Source organism: Notechis scutatus, chromosome 2 (genome assembly GCF_049901735.1).
Source record: "Notechis scutatus isolate UNSWTSFEM ecotype Mainland chromosome 2, rNotScu1.2, whole genome shotgun sequence".
NCBI classification, from domain to species: Eukaryota; Metazoa; Chordata; class Lepidosauria; order Squamata; family Elapidae; genus Notechis; species Notechis scutatus.
Window position 1 is genome coordinate 128,818,111 of NC_142010.1, and position 20,803 is coordinate 128,838,913.

At 38.2% G+C, this 20,803-nt stretch overlaps 1 protein-coding gene across 2 annotated transcripts in view; it reads right to left on the bottom strand.

The window, feature by feature from the left end:
* The window catches only part of RAB11FIP4 (RAB11 family interacting protein 4), a 194,344-nt gene that overhangs the window by 17,982 nt on the left and 155,559 nt on the right, over window positions 1-20,803 (bottom strand). For both annotated transcript variants that reach the window (XM_026680774.2, XM_087956185.1), the window contains 6 exons: window positions 13,911-14,131; window positions 8,598-8,786; window positions 7,023-7,157; window positions 1,888-1,923; window positions 814-913; window positions 276-379 (listed from right to left, as the gene is read on the bottom strand). In XM_026680774.2, coding sequence (XP_026536559.2) covers window positions 276-379; window positions 814-913; window positions 1,888-1,923; window positions 7,023-7,157; window positions 8,598-8,786; window positions 13,911-14,131 — 785 coding nt within the window. The remainder of the gene's footprint in view (window positions 1-275; window positions 380-813; window positions 914-1,887; window positions 1,924-7,022; window positions 7,158-8,597; window positions 8,787-13,910; window positions 14,132-20,803) is intronic.

The following is a 20,803-nucleotide window of genomic DNA, read 5'->3' on the forward strand; positions in this document are numbered from 1 at the left end:
CTGCAGTGATTCACTGCGACTTAACTGTGGCAAATAAAGTCTTAAAATTCAATTAGCTGTCTCATTTAACATCAGACATTTTGGGCTCAACTTTAGTTGTACATCAAAGACTACCTGTATAACGTTGCCCCGTTTTCAAGCAATCGTGATTCAAGTCAGAAACTTTTTCATTTTCGAAAGCAGATGGGAAATAAGTTAAAACTGGAGAATTCTAATGAGAGCTACCAGTTTCTGCAAACTGGCAAAAGGCCAGGGTGGGTAGCAGATTAAATTACCTGTGAACAAGCTGTGTATTCTCCTGCTTCAATTTGCTCTTCATGTCCCCGTTTGTTACAGTATCATTTTCCAGCTCTGTCACTTTTTTTTCTAAGTAAGTCACCTACAAAAGAAAATAGGATGTGAGCTGGTTAAGCCCCTAGGAAATTAAGGAGAGGAGAATGGTCAGAATGGGTCTCATCCATTCCTTTAGTATCAGACTATCTTTCTAGACAAACTTTGCATAATTCTTGCATTCTTCCATCTTTGATCTAATTAAATCAATTATAAGTTTTCATACAAATTAAGCCTAGATTATACAAGTACAGATTTCCCAGACTTCCTCACCAGATAATTTAATAATTCCTCACCAGATAATTCAATGATTCAAATATGTGCTTGCAACTGCAACTCACAGAGTTTTTGTATTGATCTAGATCAGTGATAGCAATCCTTGGTGTGTCAAAAGTCTGGAAAATGCCTTCATTCTTTCTCTTTTGTACATCAACCAATTCCTCAGTGTTGTTTTTTTCTTAAGTGGGATGCAGGACAGCTTACCTTTTCGGTGATATCATTGTCACACGAATCTATGCTGTCTCTGAATAGATCCTCCGTGCTGCCATTACTACTGCTGAAGTTGCTGTTGTGAAAAAGCTGCCTGTAAAGAAAAGATTAAAGACCCTTTGGAAAACACCTGTTGCAAAAAGGATTCCAGAACATGATTTCATTGGGATTTCTGCCTTTAGAAGGATAGGGTGGTCTGAATGGTCTCAACTCTGTAATTCAGGAGGAGGGGGGAAGCTTCCAGTGTTGACAAACAACTGAAAGTGTCACTAGCATCCAGGGCAAATATTTCATATTATGTAATTCTAAAATGATTTTTTTTTAAATAAGGGCAGGGATGTGAACTTGCAGAGAGTGAATGGTCCAAGGTGACCCAGCTGGCTTTCATGCCTAAGGCGAGACCTGAACTCATAGCCTCCCACTCTCTAGCCTGGTGCCTTAAGCACTAGACCAAGTTGGCTGTCCTGAGAGTAGGGTGTAGGGCCCCCCTCACTGCATTCTGCCCACTTTGTACAGTGCTGAGATATCCTTTATTTTTACAGTGGAAGGAAAGAAAATGCAAATGCAAAATCATGATAATTGAACCACAGCTGTCTTAATTGCTTATCTACTCACTGAGGATTTTTTTTCCCTCAAGGAGAAGATTCTTCCCCCCCTCTCTCTTCCCAGGCAACATCTCATAGAACAGAGGTCGTGCCCAGTCCATGGACCGGCACTGGGCCGCAGCATGCCAGCAACCGGTCTGCGCAAATAAGCAAAGCCCAATCTGCGGGATGCAGGCAGCATGCAAAACCACACCCATCCAGTCCGCAGAAAACCCTCTCTCCTTGGAACCTGTCCCTGGTACCCAAAAAGTTGAGGGCCACTGTCATAAAACACAAAAAACTAAATTTGCTTAGCTTCTGCCATTTTAGTTCTGATATGATGAAGTACCTTGAGACAGAAAAATGTTGCCCTTTACTACAAGTCAAAAAGTGCCCTGATGGCTCTTCCTTCCCCATGGAATTGTCTAAATGTGCTTGCAGCTGTAAATGGTTAGATTTGATAATAATCTACTATGTCTCTTACCTGCCAAAAGCTGTACTAGAGATCTTTCTGTTGGGGCTGGAATAAAAAAAAAATAGATGCAAGAGATTTTAATTGCAATAAATGTTCCCATTCCAATAACTTTGGAATATAGCTGAGTCATTAAAACATAATAAAACTACAACTTCAAACCCTTGTATTAGGACAGCAAGCCCACAGAATTTGATGAGTAGGCTCCTGGATCCGGTATGGAGGCCTGTACCACAGTTATCTGCTCACAATTAGACCCTTTTTACACCAGGCTGGGGTAAGCAGCATTTAAAAGATTGAGAGTTATCACTCAGCTTCCAGACCTTATGAAAGGACAAAGAAGGCCACTTAGTGATGCTTTAATAACACATCAGAAGTGATGTGACCAACCCCTTTTCGGTTCAGTTTTTTTATTTTGGAGGAGTTCAAAATGGGGTGGCAATCTTGAAATCGCTTAAAACCTTTTAAAATGCCCCCAAAATGCAACACTATACTGGGAGTAGGTCCCAATTGGCATGTTGTGGGGAGCTGCACCATGTTCAGTTTCCCCCATTGTCCATTTCTGAGAACAGGTAGCTACTGGGTAACTTCAAGATGTAGTATAGATTGATTGTGCTGTATCTATATAAGAAGGGCCTTGCCTGATCAGTCCAAATGTGTATCTAATCCAGCATCCTGGGCCCTTCCAGTTTTTTCTGGAAGCTGACAAACATCACTTCACTAATATCCTGCCACTCTTGCTTCCCAGATCCTCAAGCACTCGAGTAACTATATTTTTGCTTCTGAAAACATGTTCCCTTATAACTGATTGTCACGGATGATTTTATCCTCCATGATTTTTATTCTCTTTTAAAACTATTCTCATTAATTACCATCATCATAACATATAGCAGTGACTTTGATAATTAATGTGCAAAGCAACTTTTAAAAAAATTATCAACGGAGTAAATACATTCATCATTGAAAAGCACTGAACAACGAGAGCAACTTTTATATGTTAAATCTGTTACATATAGTTCCATGGCGATTAAAAAAACTTGGATTACTGATTTCTGAAATGAAAAGTTAAAACTGCCAAAAGAGATTTGGAATCTTTCTTTAATTTGTGTGTGTGTGGGGAGGGGAGGTTTTGTATATTGAGATGTGCATTTTATCATTGTATTCTTCTTTTATTTTCATTTTCATTTTTGTTATTGTTAGCTACCAAGTTCACTGTCCTTTTGGATGGAAAGATGGGTGCAAGATAAATTCTGAGGAAGAAGGGTAGATAAAAAAAATATGAAATATAAATAAATACATATATAAAAACCAACACTTGGAAGGGTTTTACTTGATGAAACTAAGAATAATGGCAGGAATGGTGCAATTCATAGGCTGGTGGCAAAGTAACCAAAACAGAACCATTCTGAAAATAAATCTCAGTATAAAATGGAAGAAGAAAAAGAGCCAACAAGGCAGGCCCTGTTCCACTATGGGGAGTGGGGAGAAACTAATGTTCTTTCTGTCAGTAAATGATCAGAGTTAATCCATAAATGGGAATCTCAAATAATCAGAATCTTCCAGGCTCAGACTGAGTTCACAGTGGTAACACAGTGGTAATGTATCTTGGGACTGAGCATAAGATAGGTGTAAAAAAAGACAAATGGTGAAGTTATATCAATAATAACAGTCTCATCTTAAGGCACAAAATCTTACACATTTTCCCCTAAACTTGGTCAGGGACTGAACCTGGAATTTCCAGGCAAAAGAGGGGTAGGGAGAAGAAGCACGAATTCTATCACGTTGTCCCTTCTATTAACTATTTAAAAGGCTGTTACATGAATGATGGGAAAAAGGCCAATCACTATATATTCACATAAAGCACAGGGGGAAATACTGTCTTTAGACAGATATAGCAAAGTGACTCATTTTCCAGTGCCACAGTAAACACCAGCCTTTTTAGCATTGTTCCAGCATTAAGACAATACAGTATAAACTGAGCTTCAGCTAAAGTCTTTGGCAGCATTTAGTGTGGGGATAAGAAGCTGAAATCTTACACGGACACAGGAGCTGAGTCGTGTAGCCATCAACACACATATATGTACTGTAGACCAGGGGTCTCCAACCTTGGCAACTTTAAGACTTGTGGACTTCAACTCCCAGCTATGCTGGCTGAGGAATTCTGTGAGTTGAAGTCCACAAGTCTTAAAGTTGCCAAGGTTGGAGACCCCCACTGTAGACTACAGACATTCAGAAACCCCAAAGCTTGAATCAAATCAGCAAGGCCAATTTTTTTTTAAATAAAAGTTTTATTTAAGTTTTCACAAAACATACAAATACAAATAAAATATCTTTTTTTGAGAACAGTGTGCCCCCGGGTTATCATTTCTCCATACAGACATAAACTCAATGCATATTTATCTTACACATTCTAATCCATATCTTATAACTATTTTCACAATTTTTCATTTTTTTCCCTTTCTTTACTTCCTATAGCCTTATTTTAAATTATCTCATTCCTTTCTTAATTCAATTACATATCTTTTTCTAATTTTTAAAATCTTTCTAATCAATGTTTTTATACTTTCGTCTGTCCTGTTTACAATTTCATATTATCTTTTCTCATAAAACAAATTTTCCCCTGTAATTGCTAGAGTGGAATATAACACCTTTGTATCTTTTTTCAAATCTTGTTTAAAAATTTAAGTTACACCTTTACAGTTATAACATTCAATTTCTAACATCTATTTTATAACACATACCTATTTTCAATCGAATTCTGCTTGGTACATTCCCTTAAAAATACACACTAAATTCTTAAAAGAAAAAAGTATATATGTATATATATATCTGTGTATATATGTATAACAATAGTAAATGGAATAATTATTCTATTCAAGTACAGCTCTGCCATTAATATTAATAACAATCTTTTACATTTCTATTTCTTTTAACAAACATTACCTAGTAATATCAGTTGTCTTTCACTTTCATCTATATTTCACATTTTACTTATTTAAATAAGTAAAGTCTTTAAATAAAAAAAACCAAACAATAGTTATTAACAGTAGTCAATAAAGTTATTATTCTTATTCAAGTTCATCTTGTCAACTGATAAGAATCTTCCATGTTTCTTTTCAGTTTTTTTAAATTTTCTTTTTAAATCATTGAGAGCCTTATTATTTTTACAAACAAATATTCCACTACACATCAATATAATTTTTTTCTATCACTTTAATCATCTAAAATATTTTCTAACCCTTTTCTATTTCTAATATAACAATGCTATCCCATGTACCCTTGCAGAATCCTCTCCTTAAGTTAAATTTTAACCATTGTCTCTGTGTCTTTTAAATAGGTTTATACCTTTAATTCTTGTACGCTTTTCCTGTACCTCTATATCTTGTTTCTGTCCTTTGTAGCTTCTTTTCCTTTCCTTCCCTCTCTTCTTCTCCCTCCCCTTTTTATTCCCTTTTCTATCTGATTCTCCCTTCTGTGATCCTCCCTTCTGCTTCTTCCTGATATTATGATTACTTTTCAAATTACTCTTTTTTTTTGGTTGTTGCTTCAATGCTTAAGTTTTTAACTCCCTTTCACCCCTTTCCCTTTTTTACCCCACTTAAAATTGCTTGGTCATTAAAGATGGCTTCTTCGTTGTCCCGCCCTTCTTGTTCTGCCAGCATTTCTTGTTGTTTTTCATAGTTCAAGATCTCCATTTCTAAAAATTGAAATACGAAGCCAAAAAATCCTCTTCCCTCTTGTGCTTCTTCTTTTTGTTCTTTAAGTCTCATTTTTAACTCTTCAAGAAGTGATGCCATTTTAAAAAAAATTTAAACAACCCCCAATTGATTTTATTTTATTTCATTAGGATTCTCCATCCAAAGTTCCAAGAGTCATCCAATAATCCAAAACTGTTTCTTGCTTCTTTTCTCACTTTCTCTTTCCAGGGGCTTTGTTATCTTGTAACAAAGTTTCAGCTACAATGTATCTTTTGCAAGCCTTGTTAAAATTCCATTATCAATTTTTTTTAAGTTCCAGGTGGTCTCCTCCATTTTCCAGATTCCACCCTCTTTTTTCCTTTTTCCCTCCACTTTCTTTCTTTTTTTAAAGAAAAATTTTAAATTATCCAAGAATCTTTATCCCTTTGACACTTTGTTTTCAGCTAGAAATAGCCTGTTAATGTCAAAGTGGATTAATATCAATTTCTTATTCAAATCTCTTCTTCTTAGCGTTCCAAGTCAATTAAAACTGTCAATGTGAGAGGAAAAAAAGCCAATTCCGTTTCCTTTCCCTTTCTCTTTTGCTGCTTAAAATCTTTTTTAGGAATAGTATTAGTCTTTAAAATTCAGGTTCCAGGTACCTTAAATAGATGTTCTCCGTTCAACCCGGTCAGTCAAACTTTCTCCTTTAAACTTTCTCCTGCACAATCTTGTCCGGTCAGGTTCTTTTTTGAGATGGCCATTTCTGACCACCACTGCAACCGCCTTTGGGAAAGGGAGTAATGGCCAGCCGAGGAGGAGAGATGCGGCTCTCCTCAACCCCGCTAGTGGCTCCCACTTCTTCACTACCTCTACGGGGTGGCTTCAGCCCCGAATCCGGGCGGCTCGGGGCACTCCAGCGGCGAGCACAGATCAAAACCGCGCACAATTGCGATTTCGGTCCGTTGCCGAAGAAGCCCAAACTGGAAGTCCAGCAAGGGCAATTTTTGATCGGCGAGACATGCTGGCTTATTTCACAAAACTGTTGAGGCACTAGTGCTTTCCTCGATGATTAAAAAATGTATCCTTTCAAGAGAGCCCATCCTTCTAACAACAAGAAATAGATTTTGCTTACTAAATTATAAATTGAATAACCAACTTCTACTGAGTATCTCTCAAAAGGGATTTGCAAATGCAAAAAGCATTCAGTTAAAAGGCTAAATTCACTCTACAAGTTTACTTAGAAGCAAGGACAACTAGATTCAATAGGACTAACTATCATGAAAGTGCACGTAGCCCTGTAACAACAAAATAATTGGTTAACTACCACCAATATAAAGGGTCTTACCCTGGCAAAGCTTGTTTCACTAAAGAAAACAAACAAACAAACAAACCAGAGATAGCTGAATATACTCATTCCCAACATTCTTTTCAGCAGATTCTTAGTGAAGCTTCATTGGGCTTACATACCTGTTGCCTTTTAGGTTTTTCAGCCTGGCTTCCAAATCATTAAGGAGGTTGATTTTCTTGCAGCACTGGGTGCAGTAGACATCTAAGAGCTCACTGTTATAGATATGCCTCATTTTCCGTGGGGTTTGACCAGCACTGTTGGTAGAAAGACAATGAGTTACTAAATTAGATCCTATAGGCATTATGAGCTCAAGCTAAGTTTTGGTTGTTTTTGTTTTATTTTCACATGAAACTCTGTACTGCTCCTTATGGCCATAAATACAGTAGTTGCTTTTTAAAATCCCATTATTCAAAGATTTACAGGCATTTCCTTACTCTCAGAATGCCCCTGATATGTCTATATATACCTTCCACTTTTTTTTTAATCCAAAGGGGAGACTTGCAACCAAAATGTCTCTCTTCAAGCATTTAGTGACTATAAATTAACACTTATTATTTATATCATTTTTTTTAATGTGGACTTCAGAATTAATAGCGGTGATATTCTCAGCCATGTTCCTTTAAGGAAGATTATTCAGGTAGCCAGCCTCTGGGAACAACCCACTTCCTTCACTACATCAATTCTCTCTCAGGAGGAAAACCAGGAAGAAACAAAATTGTGAGAATTTTCCTCCAGAGGGAAGGAGGAAGAATGAATTTGACTTTCCACTATTTTTCTCAATGTCAGTTCTGCTCATAGGCATAAGTAGAGCTCTCTAGATCAGTCTTTCTCAACCAGGACAACTTTAAGATATCTTAAAGTTGTCGTGGTGGAGAAAGACTGTTCTAGATCAAGGGTGTCACACTCACTGCATCACGTTGCCATCACATGATGTTTCATGACATTTTACCCTTTCACGGAGCTGGGGTGGACATGGCCGGTGTATGATGCATCCAACCTACAGGCTGCCAGTTTGACACCCCTGTTCTAGATCATCAGATAAACCCCATCAGATGCCCCCCTCCCCCAGCCTCTAATAATGAGAGAGATCTGGTGTTAAGCACTTCCATCACCCAGCACCAACTGAGGGCAGCTGGAATAAAAGGGGGGAATTAAGAGTTGCCTCTTTTGTTTTATACTTGAAGGATCTGAAGTGGCTCTCCTGTTTTGACTACCCATACATTGTTACATCAATTTATTTGGTGAAGTTGGGGAAAAAAATACTGTAGAAACTTCCAGTCCACATAAGCAATAACAATTCCCAATACTTTAACAAGACTAAAGATTTCACACTGAATTATCTTGCTATTCAGACTTTCCATTAGTCTTTCAGTTCTGATATTAAAAATCACACATATGAAAGTATTTTCCAGGTCAACCTGCAATATTGTTGTTATGGTTATTGTTATTATTATTTATTTATTTATTATTTATTATTTATTGTTATTAAATAAGATGACATGTTGCATTTCCAATTCACTGTCTTGGGGTTTGAACAAGATAATTGCAAGGTTTCTGCCAAAAGAGGACAGAGGCAAAAGGTGGAATTAGTATTCATGAACACCAAAGCAACTAATTGAGTCGTGGTTATCTTCCTAAGTCCTTTCTCCACCTCCAACATAAAGTGAGGCATAGCATGTATTAAAGTAGCCAACCTGGAAGAAACAGATGAGCCAAGGTCAGAATATGCATGTGTCCTGCTTTCATCATCAAGACAAGGACTGCTGGGGGTGAAGTCTACATCATCTCCTTCTCCATAATCTTCAAACTGTTCTTCATTACTGATCAGAGAGGCAGTGGAATAGGTGGAAAGATCAGAAGATGCAGGATTCAGCAGACTTGATCTTGGAGAAAAAGATAGGACACATCATGACACAATCCCAACAATAAGCTTTCTACCTTCAAAACACAAAATGCTTCCAAAACTCGGAGGACGTCACTTTGAGAAGGTGGGCTAAAACTGGCAGAGAAATGTTAAAACAGCCAGCTAAAAGACAAGACAATTCAGTTCTTGAATTCAAAAAGAAGGAGACATGTAGTTAAAACTCATTCCTTGTCTAATGCAGAGTGACATTGCTACAAACAATTTTTATACCATAAATATATAGTCTCCTCTCATTATCTTTCTAGACACATCCATGTAATTTTCTTGGCAATAATACAGAAGTAGTTTGCCATTGACTGAATGTTTAAACTCACTTGAGAAGGCTGTATAATTACAAATACACATTCCTAATATATACCACATTGTGATTCATATACACATAATTATGAGTTCCTAGAACTTGCTGAAATTTATTCTTCCCTTCCAATCTCTCCTTCATCCCACAAGTGCTTCACATTTTCCTTAGCAATTGTCTCCACCTTCATGGGGAAGCTCACATCATTCTTATAAAATGAGTTCGAGACTGGGGTAGGCAGCCTTTGGCGTGTGTGGGATTCACTGGCCCACAATGAACAGTTCAGCAAATGCACAAATGCCAGGCTATAAATATACTGATTAAACATACATAACATCTCATGCACACAAAGATGCCCCAGCAATTTTTCCTGTCAGAGGAAGAAGATAGACTCTAAATATGTACTCCCCTTTAGATAGACCAATTCAGCTTTTGACCCTAACATACTTAATTGCATCCAGCTATCAAATACTATTTGGTTCTTTTAAATCAGAAGTATCAAACTGGATTTCTTCAAGGGCTGAAAGCCCTTTCTTCAGCATTGTTAGTTCTCTTCCGCGGGCCGGCTTGGGGGGAGGGGGAGACGGGACAGAAGCCTCCTGCAGCACCCTGCTGGTCAAATGGGGTTCGGAGAGGTGCGTGAGGCCCCTCCAATGCCCCGTTTTCAGCCTGGACGGCTTCCTGCAACACCCTGCTGGCCAAAAGGGGGCATGTGGGGGCCTCATGTGGGCCCCCCGCACCCCATTGTGGCCAGCAGAGTGCTGCAGGAGGATGTTTTAGCTGCCAGAGGCACTGCATTCTGGTCCTTTGCTATTTCCAGGCCGGCTCCACTGACCATATTTAAGCACCCCGCAAGCCGAATCCGGCCCACGGGCCTTGAATTTGACACTCCTGTTTTAAATGATAGAGAAATGCAAGGAAAGATTTATACAACACATATTTACATAAGGTAGAAGACTTCGCAGTTTGCATGTTGAACTAGGTCTTGAAAGAGCTAGATTTATATTCTTATTTAGATGTGACACGTATGGAGTGACTTTAGGCTAATTAACTGAGTTCAGGAATGGTGTGAAGCTGGAAGAAAATTACCTATGATGCCCTGACCAACTTGATGAAAAGGTGACTTAGAAATAAGGTACAAGTAGAAGACAGGTCTGAGGAGAATTCAAAATCTGACCTGGGAAACCGTGCCCCCAAGACAGGTCAGGAATAAATTTAATTCTGGAATAGGCTAGGATTGATGGGCTATAGATCCTTTATAAAGGATCAGACTTCAAGATCACAATTAACTTTTCTTAAGAAAAGCCCATAGCAGTTTGTAGTACTATATATGAAATTAATGATAATATAAGTACACTATTATATTAAAAACTATATACCATAAAAACAAATATATAAAATAAGCCATGTGGTGAAGACAAAAGAGAAAGAAAAAAGGTAAAAACCTTAACCGTCTCAACTTCCTTGAGAAAAAAATATATCTAGAAAATAGGAAAATAAAAAAGAATTATAAGCAACTAAGCAAATTAAAAGTTCTCTAAAAATCCCTACACTGTAGCTAATGTTTGTGTGTATGTTTGTCTATCCTCATTTAATGAATATATCTATTTATGTCTATCAGACTATTAAATTAAATATGTTCCTTTGTCTTTTCTCCAACATTTTTATTCTATTTTAAACAGACTCAATACATTTTGAATTGTATGGTCTGGTTTCTCCTTTCAAGATAAAGCCAAATGCTGAAAATTGACACATTTCATTAAGGCAGCTTTCGGAGCACAGGACACAAACATCCTTCCATTTAGTACATAATCACTTTTGGGGCAACAGTCCAAAGCTGCATATATTTTAATGTTCTTCATAGATGGAAAAATTCCAGATTTGGAGAATGGAACAAAACATTGATATATTTAACCTTTAACTGCTTTTAAAAATTAGTGCACTATAAACAAAAAAGTCCAACCAAGAAAGAACGTCAAGCAGATCTTTCTCATTGTCTACCTCCTTATGTTACTTTAGACATAAATCATTTCCAAACCGGAAAAGAGGTTTAGTGATGGCAGCAGAGCAAAAACAAACAGTACCTACAACAAGGAAGGGTATACAACAGAAACTATCTATGTGGAGGTTGTCCAGGCTAGTTGAGTAGCAATCTAGGAGCTGCCACTTTGGAAGCATTTTAACCAGGGATGAGAAATAAAGAGTGATGGGAAACTGTCTCCTTCAACTTTGATCTGATACAGTTCAAAGCTTTCCAAATTGCTTCAACAAGATGAACTGGGTGGCCTTTCTGATTCAGTGAACCAAATCAGGTCACCTCCACAGCTTTGTCAAAGCAGATTTCAGTTGCTTTGCACTGGCTTATGGTGCATATCACTACAGCTCTGGGATACTCACACAAAGAGTCTTTTGACATCATGCCAACACAGCTACGAGTGTTAGGCAACTATATTAGTAACATTATTTTGTACATGCTGGTGTACAAGTACCAGTGGAAGAACATGTTATACTGTACAGATGTATATTTGTACAAGAACTATTGGTTACCTCAATTCCTGGACCCATTATTTGCTGTCCTAGAACTAGTTTGGTTTAGTAGTTAAGAGTGGTGCAGAGAAGAAAGAATTCCTAGAATATTTAACATGCCAGGCTAGAAAGCAGTAGTTCTAGTTCTACCTTAGGCATGAAAGCCAGATGAGTGAACTTTGGGCCAGTCACTCAATAATCTCACAGGGATGTTGTTGTGGGGAAAATAGGAGTAGGAAAGAATGTTAGGTATATTTGCCACCTTGAGTTATTGATAAAAAATACTAAAAGGTGTGATTAAAAATAAAATACCGCATCATGTTGCCGTCACGTGATGTTTTGTGACAATTTTCCCTTTTGCGGAGCTGCAGTGGGCGTGGCCTGTACATGACGCATCTGGCCTGCGGGCTGCCAGTTTGACACCCCTGCCCTAATTCTATCCCAACCAACTGCTTTTCCTCTTGCATCACCTTTATTTAGTGCTGCCTTTCTCTACTTCCAGCCAGTGTGCTGTGCAACCCTGCCCCAAACATCAGAAGAACAATTCCAGGTGAGCGCTATTCAACCTCCTATTACCATTTTTCCACCACAGAAATCAGCCAGGGTTGCTTTAGTGCTGCACCTTGTTGCCTGGCATGAGAAAAGCTGGAGAATTAATAGCAAGGAGAATGTAAAGACAGAGCAAAAGAAAGAGGATGAGTAGACTGGCATATTTTGCATTTAGCAACTGCAGGAATTGGATCAAACTGGTTAGCTAACATCCTTATTGCTCTTACTTTCCACTCACTTCTTCCGTTCTAATATATCAAATCTAGAGCCCTAGTGATCATTAAGAATAAGTCACAGATCGTATGCTTTCACTTTTGTTCTACGAGGCCTCTATGAACATTAGGCCTTATAGCAGCTGAAAAGCCCCCAAATCACAGAGCTCACTGTACAATATCTAGTATGTGATTCTTTTTTGTATTTGATTTGTTAACTGAGAAGACTCTAGAACATGGGTATCAAACTCACCGCATCATGTTGCCATTACGTGATATGTCATGACATTTTCCCCTTTGCAGAGCTGAGGTGGGCGTGGCCTGCATGTGACATACCTGATCGCAAGCTGCCAGTTTGACACCCCTGCTCTAGAGCAATGTTTCTCAACCTTGGCAACTTTTAAGATGGATGAACTTCATTTCCTGAATTCCCAAGCTGGCAATGGGGAAATCACTGGGTTAGATTATTGTAGGATTTAAATTAGGATGAAGTGGGTGAGGGAAAGGTTGTTGAAGATTTCCATGTAAGCTGCCTTAAGCTTGAAGTCCACCACCTTAAAGTTGGCATGGTTGAAAAACACTGCTAGAGCAGGGGTGTCAAACTTGCGGCATCATGTTGTCGTCACGTGACGTAACACACCTTTTTCCCCTTCGCTAAACCAACACATGGTGCATCTGGCTAGTGGCCACGAATTTGACACCCCTCCTCTAGAGGGATAGATTTTTCAAGAAATCAGTAGAAGCAGCAACCATCATCATTTTTGCCAGGGGGCACTGGATCAGGAAGACAACAAGCAGGGAAGTTGTGGGTAGCTGAAGGACCGAAGGCATCTGAAAAGCAGGAAGTTATCCAATTATATTTACAGTGCTTCTGCCAATCTGCAGCCTCTATCTGTACAACTGTGTTGTGCTTCCAATTACTAGCCACTTTTAGTTTTGTCCTCCATGTTAGTCTAGCAGAGCTTCTTCTATATTTATCTCAGTTTCTCTGTTAAATCACAGGCGGAACACTATCCACAAAATATCTGGACTAGTCCTTTGACAACTCCTACAAAGGCTTTGATTCCTTATTTAAGAGCCTGAAAACAAAGGCCAAGCAGAATGATTGATCCTCTCAAGAGTAATGCAAAAAGTTAGCAAAAATTAAAGACTGGAAGTTAGTAAATTGATAACTCTCACATATCTGTCTGTCTGTCTGTCTGTCTATCAGTCTGTCTATCTATCTATCTATTGATCTGTCTGTCTGTCTATCTATCTATCTATTGATCTGTCTATCTGTCTGTCTGTCTGTCTGTCTATCTACCTATCCTGCCCCCTTTATATATGCTGTAACTGAGAGATATTTTCCTCAGCTGTGCTGCCATTGGTAGACAACGATGTGGAAGCAATGCATCCATCAATACCTATCACAGGGAAGGGACCTGGCCTATAGCTGAAGGCATTTTAAAAGAATTTAAAAAAAACACAAACCAATAACTTTTCTAACAGTATTTGTACTCACTTATCTCCAGGCAGGAAGAGGCCATTCAACACACCATCCTTCTCAACCTTGCACACAACTGATGCTTCTGAACCATGGTTACTTTCAATGGCACTGTCCATATCAGACTCATGATGGAGTTCTTGCTGGGCCAGGGTCATGGTGTCTTCATCTGGAAAGAGATCTGATTCCCTGAAGGCACTTTCACGGTCCCCGTAGCTACTCTCTGGAGTTTCAGTGCCCTAGTAAAGGAAAATAAATGAGAAAGGGAAGAGTCAGCAAGCACGTGGGATTGCTCAAGGACTGAGTACTTAGTAATCATGACAGGGATAGAAGCTACTTTTTGCAACCCTCTGGTTTCTTACACCTTGTAAATCCAGGATGACACAAGAAGGGTCAATTCCCAAGTTCTTCAGAAAGGCAAGGTTACTGTACTCCCCGATCACTTCAAGTCATATGTCAAAGAAAGAGCCTATGGGCCTGATTTTGAATCTGTTACTTGTAAAACCTGCCTAGCAGAACTGCCAACTCTCCAGTTTGCTGATCTCCATCTTTTAAAAGCTTTACAGAGCTATATTTCAGGATGAAAAGTATGCCTCTCCCCCCTCATTCAACCTCATGTAGGTCTAGCACTCTTTTCTCTTGTGCTTTTAGGTCTGAGCAGCAAGATGGGTTCACTGAGCCTTGTATGGACTTGAGAAAACACTAACATGTTTCAAATCTGAGGTTGATATTTCCCCCCCCCTTTTTTTAGACAGCAAGATATTTTAAAGGTTACAATAAGTCCTTCTGCCCTCAAAATCCAACAAATCTTCCCAAAACGGATCAACGGGGACTTCCCTTTTTATTTACTTTTCTATTCAGAAAGGGAGTGAAGAAAAGATATGCAGTGACAGCATTTTCCCATTCTTTATTAGTCAATTAGGTATCATCAAGTCAGGCTTTGGGTAGAAGGTTGCAAGCCTTTAAATCTTATTAATTGAAACTCCCACTGGAGTTTTACCAGGCTTATTTCTGCGTAAACTATATAGGACTGTATTGTTCAGCTCTTTTTCTCTCACTTCTGATATTGAAAGTATGCACTAAGAAATGATTCTGCCAGCCTGATATCCTCAGATATTAGGCTACGTTATTCCCACGGTATGCCAAATCTGTACTCAGATAATGAATGAAGTTCTTGTTTAGTGATCACTTTTGGGACCAATAACTCAGTTGTTAAGCGAAGCGGCCACTAAGTGAAATCCTGGCTGCCCTTACAATCTTCTACTTTACTAGTTTGCAAAAGCCGTAAATGTGGGGATTGATTGCAACTTTTCATCACTGTCATAAATGCAAGCAATTGCTATCCAATACAGTCAGTAAACAAGGACTATCTGTAAGTACAGATGTGTGTATTTGTCTATGTGTGTCTATATAAATCTACATCGATCTAACCTTACTACTAAAAGCTTTTCATTTCAGATTTCACATGCTTCAGAATGCACTTAAGTCTAGTTAATTTCCCACACAAGTGAAACATGATACAATGAGCATCGCTTGTATTTAAGTTTCAAAACATACTGTAACAAACTGCTTGACAGCAAGTTCTTATCTGCCCATTTCCCGGGCAGACTATCAACAAAACCATTAAATGTGAGGTCACATCTAAAACATTAAAATAAGCAAAACTGGATGAAGGAATAAACACATTTTTATTCAAGTTCAAATGTATGCCAAAGATTAGAAAAAATACTGTCAATCTTAGAGGTTGATAGAATTGTAAGAAAAAGTATGAAGCTTTTCGGGGGGGTGACAGCAAGGCAATAAAAAAGAAACACACAAGAACAGCCTTGCTGGATATCATGCCAAAGGCCAAAGATGCTTTTCACCAGATGCTTCTGAGGCACTTCCCCACAAAAAAAGATATAATAAGTGCAGTACAGTTTTTAAAGGGGAAAATATTTGATATAAAATAGTAATCAGAAGCAATTTTAATGTTTATAAATACAGGTAATTTCCAGTTGGGTACAATGCGAGGGAATCTGGAAGCTGATACTGTTTTTACCCATGGTTTTTGGTATTTATTTTTCATCTTTTTTATAAGATGTATGTTTCTTGATTTGTTTTATCATACTTAAGAACTGCCCATCTCCCTCACAGGGGAATTCTGAGTGGTATAGACTTTATTGTAGGTAATGATAAATAGTGGTGACATCCATACAATTATTAATGTTCAGGGTTTTGTAGTGTTTTTCAATGTGTAAAGATGAGGAATCTAGTTTTACATATGTTCAATTTAATTATTTAATCAATGAAATAAGGACATAATTTTTAAATTTTATGACAATTGTAAATTCTGTACTTATTTATGATATTTTGTTTTCCTTCCATTATGCCCTTATTCCAGAGGTCTCCAAACTTGGTACTTTAAGACTTGTGGACTTCAACTCCCAGAATTCTCCAGCCAACTGGCTAAGTTTGGGGACCCCTGCCTTATTCATTTTCTTCTTATGTTGAAAGGCTGTCAAAATGCCTTTCTTCTGAGGATTCGATTTTCCCACTGGGAGAGCTCCGGTGCAAGGATACAGACAACTGCTTGAAAGCTGGATCTTTTTATTTTTCAGGAAGGCAAGAGATAGCAAGAAGTCTGCGTTCCTGGGCTAGCTAGCTTTGTATGATAAGTCCCTGATTTTTTATACCTTTTCTCCTTTTGTGTGTGTGTGCTTGTGTTTGTATTTCTTAATGTTTTAAATCCTGTCAGGGGTTGTCTTCATTTCCGCCGGAGGGTAAACTCCGTGGGGTGCAAAAGGCAAACTTTGCAGGGTGGTTTGATTGGATTATCGGTTTCGTCCTAATCTTTTTTTTGCTTAATGGTTTCTTATATTTGTTTTGTGGCAATCTCCTGTCTGTCTCCTTTGCAATATATTTTGTGTCTTTTGTCTGTTTGTTTTGCTGATTTGGCATGTCCTGTGTTTGTAAGGGTTTTCTTTTCTTGTTTCCTTAGTTTTCTTAATTATTTGGGCTTTTGTCTAAGGGGCTTCTTTAATGCCTTTTATTTGATTCCTTTTCCTATGCAAGTTTGTTTTATGGCTGGCTTGATGTTCCCTTTGGGCTTTTCCTGCTTGGGTGACACCACTGTCCTCATGAAGTTCCCTTTCCACACTTATATGCAGTTATTTTATTCCTTAAATGTTACAAAAATTAAAATCTTCATTTAAAAAAAGGAGTTGCAGACATACTTATCTCCTCCAATTTTCCCTCTGAAACTAGTATTTGGAGGCACACTTTCTCCAACCTAGAGGTACTGTCTCCCTAAATTTCTCCAGTCCTGGGTTAAGTCATCCAAGTAAGTAGCAGGGGCAATGTTAATTATATGCTCTGAGAAGGATTATGGTTTATTTGTTTTTGTCAAATCAACATTGGATTATTCCCCTCCTGGTAATCAAGGAGGAAGAACATAATTTACTCAAGAACCTTTGGTGAGAAAGTTTGATGAAGAGCCCTAATTTGCTTAGAAGAAACAAAAGACAAAATAAATTTTAACAAAGATTGGGAGGTGCATATGAATCAGGCTAAGACCCAAGAGAGAAAAGGGTAATTATGATTGAACCACTAGAAATAGAAGTGTCATAAAAGAGGGTAAGTAATAAGTGGATAAGTCAAGATAAGTGGACTTCAGTTCTCAGAATTCCCCAGCCAGTATGCTAGCTAGAATTCAGGAAATTGAAGTTCACATCTCTTCAAGTTGTCAAGATTGAGAAACACAGATCTAGAATTAATAATGAAATGGCCCGATTGTCCCCAAACAGCAAATTTTTAGGGTTATTAAAGAAGATGGAAGAACTCCAAAATTTGCTATCCAAGAGAACGGATATTAAATCAGCAATTGCATTTAGTATCCAACAGCATAAAATGATACAATGCACATATGGGCATGTAGAATCCTAGTTTAACGCTAATGGTTCTTATCTGTAGTGATGATCAAGTTGCATTTTGGAGGGTACTGGAAACTTAACAAAACTCCGGTCAAGTGTGGGAATGCTGTAAAGATAAGAATTCTACCCTGGGAATTATTGGAAAGGAATTGTAAATAAAATTACTAATACTGTAACATTTTGTGTAAATAAATTTATTATTATATAAACATCCAACATTAAAAATCCAGTTTTAACACAATAGGTAAAGCACTAGAAAGCATTATATAAGTCTGAGTGCTATTCCTTAAAGGGCAAGTTTTCTTTTTTCCTTTCTTCATTAGGATGTGTGGACTTCAAGAATTCTCCAGGCAGCAATTAGGGAGTTCAGGGAATTGGGGGATTCTGGGAGCTGAAGTCTGCACATGTTGACATTGCCAAGTTTGAAAAAGATTGCAGTAGATTATACACTAGTCTCCCATAAGTGATATTTGTAATACTTAATACCTTGCCTCTGGTTCACTTCAAGGTGAAAAAGTAATGCAAAACGTTGGCAAATCTCTACTAAGGACACATTAATATTCAGGTAGTTCTCAAGTTATGGCTGTAATGGAGCCCGTCATCATGATCATAACTTGTGACGGTCATACAGAGTCATGGGACTAACCTGCTTTTACAGCCTTTACAGCAGTGGTCGTTAAGTGAATACAACAATTATAAAGCTGCTCCTGTGGTCATTAAAAATTGCTGTGGTCATTAAGCAAACCAACAGCTTCTGGTTTAGCTGAAAACTGAAAGTAAATGCCAGTTTTTGACAAAACCATCATAAAACTCAAGTCATGTGACTGCAGGATGTTGCAAATGGCCATAAATACAGCCCATTTGCCAAGCATCCAAAGCTGGTGATCAAAGTACAGTTACACAACTATACACAACACAGTCACACAACCCCCAACTGCTGGAATGTCAAATCCAGATCACCAGTACCCTCCCCAGGTAGGTCTGTCGGATCAGAAGTCAAGGATTACCTACTTTCAACTCCAGATACCAGAATAGACAGAAGACAATCAAGTTCACTGTATTACTGCAAAGGAACCTGTTTTTCAGGGGTATCCCGAGATCTCTTTGCTTTCACAGAGGAAAAATGTGGGGCAGAGGGCAAAAAATGAAAAGTGGCTTTGTGTTCCTCTTAGCAGTTTTAAACTGAGACAGACTATGAGTTTCTGGTGCCAGAGAGGGAAAAGCCAAAACAGGACTGATCTGGAATCCGGAAATAGGTCAGGGACCACAGGAATGTTTGCATTTGCCCAACCTGTTGTTTTGATGGGGGAGGGGGAGACTGTTTTAACATGCAAGTTGCCATTCAAAGCAACTATTGGAGGCAAGTTTCTTTGAATAAACTATAGGAATCTCAAATCAGAAAGAAAAAAAAACAACCTTATGTGACACTGGAAAAAAAAAGACCGGGCAGCTTATATTCAGGTTAAATAGGTAATTTATTATTTATAGGGTGCGGTGGCGATATGACAAAATTGTTCTAAACAAGGGAATGCAAAGTATACCTAGCCAAATGTGTGTTGTTGTTGTTTTAATTGGTACATTTCTTTTTCAAGGGTCATGCAGGATCCTCAGTTTAACACACAACTATCCCGAGCTTTGACAAATGCACAGAGATGTGTTCATTATTAAACTCTGCAGAGCCTTCTGATAATTCCTAAAAACAACTCTACACTTTGATAACATTGTGTGGCATGCAACTACAACTCACCATTCCAAAATTCTCCCACGCCCCCCACACTTTTTTGTGTGTTTCCAGTTCTGCTAGAGACTGTTTTATAAAACCAAATTAATAGAAGTTATTTTTGGATCAAGTCATCCTCATGATCTAATAAAGAACCTGGGTGGGTGGAGGCTTAGAAAGATTTTACATAAACTCTAAGAAAGCAAGAGTCTATTGGGTTTGGGCCAAAGGAGTCTCCTGTCCCCACTTCCTCTCACCCCCAATCACAAGTGTTCTCCCAGCATTGATAATCTGTGGCAAGATAGAAAGCAAAACAAATGTTGTAAGAGCTATTTTACAAAGAACACATCTCCTATCCTAAAAAGAATAGTTGGATCTATCAACACTTTCTCCTTCCTCGCTTTTCCTTTGAATTTTCCAGACAGTTGCAGCCAAATTATTTTAGAAACTTGTTTTACTTCATATCAGTAATCCCTCTTTCTTCTGCAGTAGGCAGTATTTTTCAGTTTTCAAAGAATGATTTAAAAAAATCTAGGAAATATCTGGGATTGAACCTGGAAACTTTTCTAATTTAAAAGCTGAAGCCTTCCTCAAGTCAAGCTTGACTCCTGATGACTCCCTGAGCACTTCTCGGTAGTTTCCTTGGCAGTAGTAAGAAAGCAAGTCTCTATGAGGATTTATTTCCAGGTTTTCAGCCTAGCCCACAGCCTCGGTACACCTAAAAGTCCTGCAGACAAATACTAACTAAGGTTTGACTCTTCTTAACTCGCAACTTCAGGCCCAGGCTAAGCAGACCCTGCAAAACATCCCAAGCTTAAAACATGTTTCCTAATATTTCAAGCTCTGACCAAAACACCCATGCTCCAAGTATTTTATTTCAAAACACTTGTGTTATTCCAAGCTCTAGGGCTAAAGAGGACCATTCTGAGTGGCACTATTCAAACAATCTAAGAGTCACAATGCTTGGGTTTTTTTTTTTTTTTTAAAAAAGTTTTCTAGCATAGCTTGTAGAGGGGGACAGTTTATCACTGCCTACATGTTAATTAGGGACACATCACAGCATCTGAGTATCTTTCACTGCCTTCTACCTAGCAAGCACTCTCCTGTAGCACAACTCTTGACTTTTGGTTCCTCAACAATTGATAATTAATCCTAAAATGATAACACTATCCATCAGTACAATGTCTTCATTGTAAATTCTGAGGCCAGTTGCTGGATCTGTTGTACTTTTGGTCTTCTTTGCAGTTAATCATAGTTCTATTTCTTCCCCCATGCTCTTT